A 5,000-nucleotide genomic window follows, 5' to 3' on the forward strand; every position below is an offset into this window, starting at 1 on the left:
AATGAATTTTTTAGAACCATTTTAGAAGTATTTAACTTGTCTCTGCATATTACATACTTTGCGAATTTCCCATCATTTGACCAAAGTAATCGTATTAGTAGTATATAGAAGTAATAATAGTAGTAGTAGGAGTAGTAGGAGTGAATGCTAAAAAAAAAAAAAAAAAGAGAGAGAGAGATATGGATCATTAGATAACATATATATGGAAAATATCTTGCTACTGTTGCAAATTGTCATCTATTGAATTGAAGACCACTCTCCCAGATATTTTATCTCAAAACTTTCTCATAACTGATGTACTGGGCTAGCAGATATCACCATCACAACTTCATCAGCATCTCTTACCATCAACATCATGACATCATCACTTCAGCGGGTGGTTGGATGGGAGCATCACCCTTGAATCATATACCTATGATGTTCGCATGGGTGTACGATCCGATAGTGATGTCGTTTCTTCTTCTCTTTACTAGCCTATCCTGCTTCTTTGGTTTGTGATTGTATTTTTGACAGGGGATATTTTTTTTCCTGTAAATCCTCTGCCTGTTTGTTCTTGGTTATTTATAATTTAGCTTATGATATCTTTAGGTTATGATTTTGATTGACATTTGTACTATTTTTGTTAGATTGCTTGTTTTTTTGTTTCAGCGGTCTCTCATATAACCTCAATTGTGTTGGAAGAGACCTAAAGCAACAAACAAACAAACAAACATCATCACTTCTACAACTGCCATCACAGCATTGTCACTGCCACAACCACCACCACATCACTTCTACCACCACCGCCACCACAGCTTCATCATCATCACTACCACCACCACTAGAGCACCATCGCTACAACAACCAACACTTCTTCCACTGACACTAGCATCAATACTACCAACATTTTAAGGGTCTTTTGGTCATTTCTTTGAGTGTTTTTCGAAAGCAATTTCCTTTGATATTGCAATTTCTGAGCCTTATGCTAATTTTAAATGGCCATTAAGTTTTAGTTTCTCGATAAATCGATAATTTTGTAATCACTAGAGATTGCTTGAATGATGAAGAAGATCAGTTTATTTTGATTTGGGATTGATGTTAGCTTTTATATAAATTTTTGTATAGTGCGCACTTTTTTTCCACATGTGCGAACAAAATACACTTTTTTGCTAAAAAATACACTTTTTAGGGTCATGGAATACACTTTTCAGCCTGGGAAGGTTGGCAGGTCTGAGAATTGTGTGATTCAGTCACAGATTTTTTCAAACTTCGATGAGAATAGCTGCTCTCTCCATCCATGTTGTTAATTGTTTCCATTGGTCACGGTCTTGGGCCAGAGTTTTGAGGCTGTCAAGATCTTGTTGTGACTTTAGTACGGACTGCACTTCAGTTTTTCTTAGTTCTTCAGTCTCCTATATCTACATTTAAAATCCCATATTCGATAAATTCCAATCTTCGTCAAAAAAAAAAAAGAAAAATTTTTTTGGGGTTAAAATTACAGAAAAGTGGGAATGCTTTTTGGAGATAATGTTCTTTTACTGGATTTTAATAAAAAGACATATAACAATATAATATAATATAATATAATATAATATAATATAATATAATATAATATAATATAATATAATATAATATAATATAATATAATATAATATAATATAAAGACTTATCCTATTTTATTTTGGTGTTGTCAGATTTGTTTTATTTCTAAAAATGGAACGTCGAATCAAGTGTAACATTTGTTTGGAAAAACATAAACCCACAAAAGTATTTCCTTCTTTTTTTGATTCAAGATGGAGGCAAAGACTAATGCAGGCCTTAGTGAAAAAACAGAGAAGCTGACTTTTTTCATGTCGGACAAACCTGACACTCACCACAACCTTGACCTGAATGTCAAGGCCGTCGCTGTGGACAACACAACCGTGCGAGTCACCTGGAAGCCGGATCCTTTGGCTGTCAAGTACACGGTGGTCGGCTTGTCCGTCGGAGGTCAGGAACAGGTCACAATGGCCGTGGACAAATCAAAAACGGAGGCAGTCGGTAAGCGAGGAGTTGCAGCCAAAGATTGTTTGATGGCTCAAAAGATTTGTTTCCATCTATGTTAATTTCCACTATATATATATATTATTATTTGAAAAGTCCTTCAGAGCCATTAGACCCGGAGCCGGAGTTTTTAAAAAAAAAATTGAGCTTTTATATAGCGCAATATCTACTTAACGTGCTCAAAGCGCTTTACAAGGGGTCCCTGGTGAACAGCAACAATTAACATGTAGGACGGGACATGACGCCTGTTAGGCGATATTACAATTTTTCGGACAAAGACAACGCTGTTAATGGCCGGGTACTCATTTTACACCTGAGTACGGTGAGAGAATGTGAGTAAAGAGTCTTTTCCAAGTACTCAACTATGCGTCGAGCGAGGCTCGAACCCAGGACCTTCCGATCCGAAAGCGAGTGTCATACCACTAGACCACATAGCCGCACATAATGGAACTACACAGTGGACAAAACTGAATAAGTTTATCCCGGTTTCTATAGCGTGAAACGGACAATAGCAAAGTACTTTCCGCCAAATCTAACAGACTCAGCTACCCATTCACTGCTGGGTGGTCTAGGGGGGGGGGGGGGAATCAGAAAAATTCTCGACTGCACACGGGGTCGATGGATAGAAATTGACGTCACTGTGTTATTGTTTTTAGGCAGACATTTTCATGATTAGATCTCACTAGATTCTATCAATCAGACTGGAAACGTTTAAGGTCACATCATATCCTACTGGCGGATGTAATGAGCATTTCACCTAAATGCATAGCAGCTATATAAAGAAATTTTAAGCTTTGTTTATTCATTTTTTTTTTCCTATTTCTTTTTTTTCTTTTTAATTAATAATGTTCTAGTGAATGACCTTTGCCCTGGTGTGACCTTCACCTTCTCGGTGCACGTGTCCCACGGGGCCACAGCTGAGACGATCCATTCAGCAAAACCAGTGAAATTGCACAGTGGGGACGATGGTGACCGTCCACCCATGGCCCACCAGGTGACCGTGGAGATGACGGGACCGACCAGCGTCATGGTTACGTTTACCACTCCGGACAGTCAGCGAGGGGTGAGTCGTTGTTGACGAATGATGCAAAACATTGATGCTTTAAGTTTGAAGGAAAAAAAAGTAGAAACAAAGACTTGAGAATTTATATAGAGCAATATCCACTAAACGTGCTCAAAGCGCTTTTCAAGGGGTCCCTTGCCAACAGCAGGCACGAAACATGACGCCTGGTAGGCCATATTACAATTTTTAATTATTTTTTTGGGACAAAGACGATGCTGTTAAATTCCATGTTCCCATTTTACACCTGGATACGGTGAGAGAATGCAGAGCTGCCAACTTAAAATTTTTAAAAGTTGTAGTTTCCAAAACAGACAGATTTGTAAAGGAAGCAGCACAGACTGGTTTAAGAATAAATGCAGAGAATAACAGAGGTGATGAGATTACTAAACAACAACAATACAACACACATATCAGTAAATGGAAACAATCTGATGGACCTACATAGCTGCTAATCCACTCCTGCATTTTTAGTTCGTCTCCCACGCTCCCACCCGTCACACCGATCTTCCGCATTATCGTGCAGTAGCCTGACTGTAGGCCCAGGCCCTGGCCTAGAACCCATTCGGGTCTTTTCGGTTCTTTCGGTAACGTACGTGAAATTTCGGACCTCCATTTTGTAAACGGAAGTGAGTTTAAGTCGTTTGCTATTGTGTGGTAGATTTATAATCGGAAAGGCCGATACCGAATCCGTTCTTTTTAGTGAAGTTAAATAGCTCTACATGGCTGATATCGATTGTAATTAAATTATTTATGTATCTCCCTGATTTTTTCTGAATCTCCCTGATTTTCTGACCAAAATTCCCTCTTAATAAGCTCGGTGGGTTAGCAGCTATGGACCTAGACAAATTTACATATTTGGGTAGCATTGTTTCAACATCTAGAGGAACAGATGAAGACATAGAGGCTAGAATATGAAAAGCATGAAGAGCTATTTTATTTTATTCGTAGGCTTTTAGAGGTTTTTAAATTTTTTTTTTTCTTTGTGGTCTTGTGGTATGACACTCACTTTCGGATCGGAAGGTCCTGGGTTCGAGCCTCACTCGGCGCATGGTTGAAGTCTTGGAAAAGGAAATTCTCTAACTGTACCTAAGGTGTAAAATATGTACCTGGCCAATAACAGTGTCTTTTTTGTCTTTGTCGGAACAAAAAAAAATGTAATATCGCCTAACATTATGTCTCATTCTACATGTTGCTGTTGGACAGGGACCCCTTGTAAAGCGCTTTGAGCTCGTTTAGTGGATATTGCGCTATATAAAAGCTCTAGATTTTTTTCTTTTTTTTTTTTCCTTGAGATGATATTAAAATCTTGAGCTGGGTCTATTAGACCTGGTTGAAAGTACTTTGCGATTGACTAGCATCCTGTCTAAAGGATCGCAAGCAATAGCTATTGTTAATTTTATGCTATAATAAAAGCTCATTTTTTTTTTTTTCTTTTTTAGAGATGATATTAAAATCTTGTTTTCTTGGTTCCTTCCAGCTGCCCAATTACATCTACTACACGACCGAAGGCCTCAACTACCAAGCCAAGACATCACTGGTCCAACCGAAAAGCGTGATACTGCCCGGCGATGCCCAGACTCAGAGAGAGGTCAAAGGTCTGGATGCGTGTGAACGTTACTGGTTGGCTGTTGTGCCTGCTCATCGTACCTGCCCTGGTTACGGGGTTCAAACCTTTGTCACTTTGGAAGGTGAGATTTAGTAAACATTGAACCCCCCCCCCCCCCTCCCCAAACCCCCCCCCCCCAAAAAAAAAACTTGAGCTTTTATATAGCGCAATATCCACTAACGTGCTCAAAGCGCTTTACAAAGGGTCCCTGACCAGCAGCAACAACGCATAACATCTAGAATGAGACATGATGCCTGTTGGTCGATATTACAATTTTTTTTTTCCGACATAGAGAACGCTGTTAACGAC

The 5,000-nt window shown here is 39.0% G+C and overlaps 1 protein-coding gene across 2 annotated transcripts in view; it reads left to right on the top strand.

Annotated features, from left to right (window-relative positions):
* Positions 1 to 5,000, top strand: part of LOC144959616 (sortilin-related receptor-like) — an 84,242-nt gene that overhangs the window by 68,764 nt on the left and 10,478 nt on the right. For both annotated transcript variants that reach the window (XM_078892253.1, XM_078892252.1), the window contains 3 exons: positions 1,773 to 2,019; positions 2,877 to 3,085; positions 4,563 to 4,773. In XM_078892253.1, the coding sequence (XP_078748379.1) occupies positions 1,773 to 2,019; positions 2,877 to 3,085; positions 4,563 to 4,773 (667 nt within the window). The remainder of the gene's footprint in view (positions 1 to 1,772; positions 2,020 to 2,876; positions 3,086 to 4,562; positions 4,774 to 5,000) is intronic.

Source organism: Berghia stephanieae, chromosome 14 (genome assembly GCF_034508935.2).
Source record: "Berghia stephanieae isolate SIO BIC M18660-M18661 chromosome 14, UCSD_Bste_1.3, whole genome shotgun sequence".
Classification (NCBI taxonomy): Eukaryota; Metazoa; Mollusca; class Gastropoda; order Nudibranchia; family Aeolidiidae; genus Berghia; species Berghia stephanieae.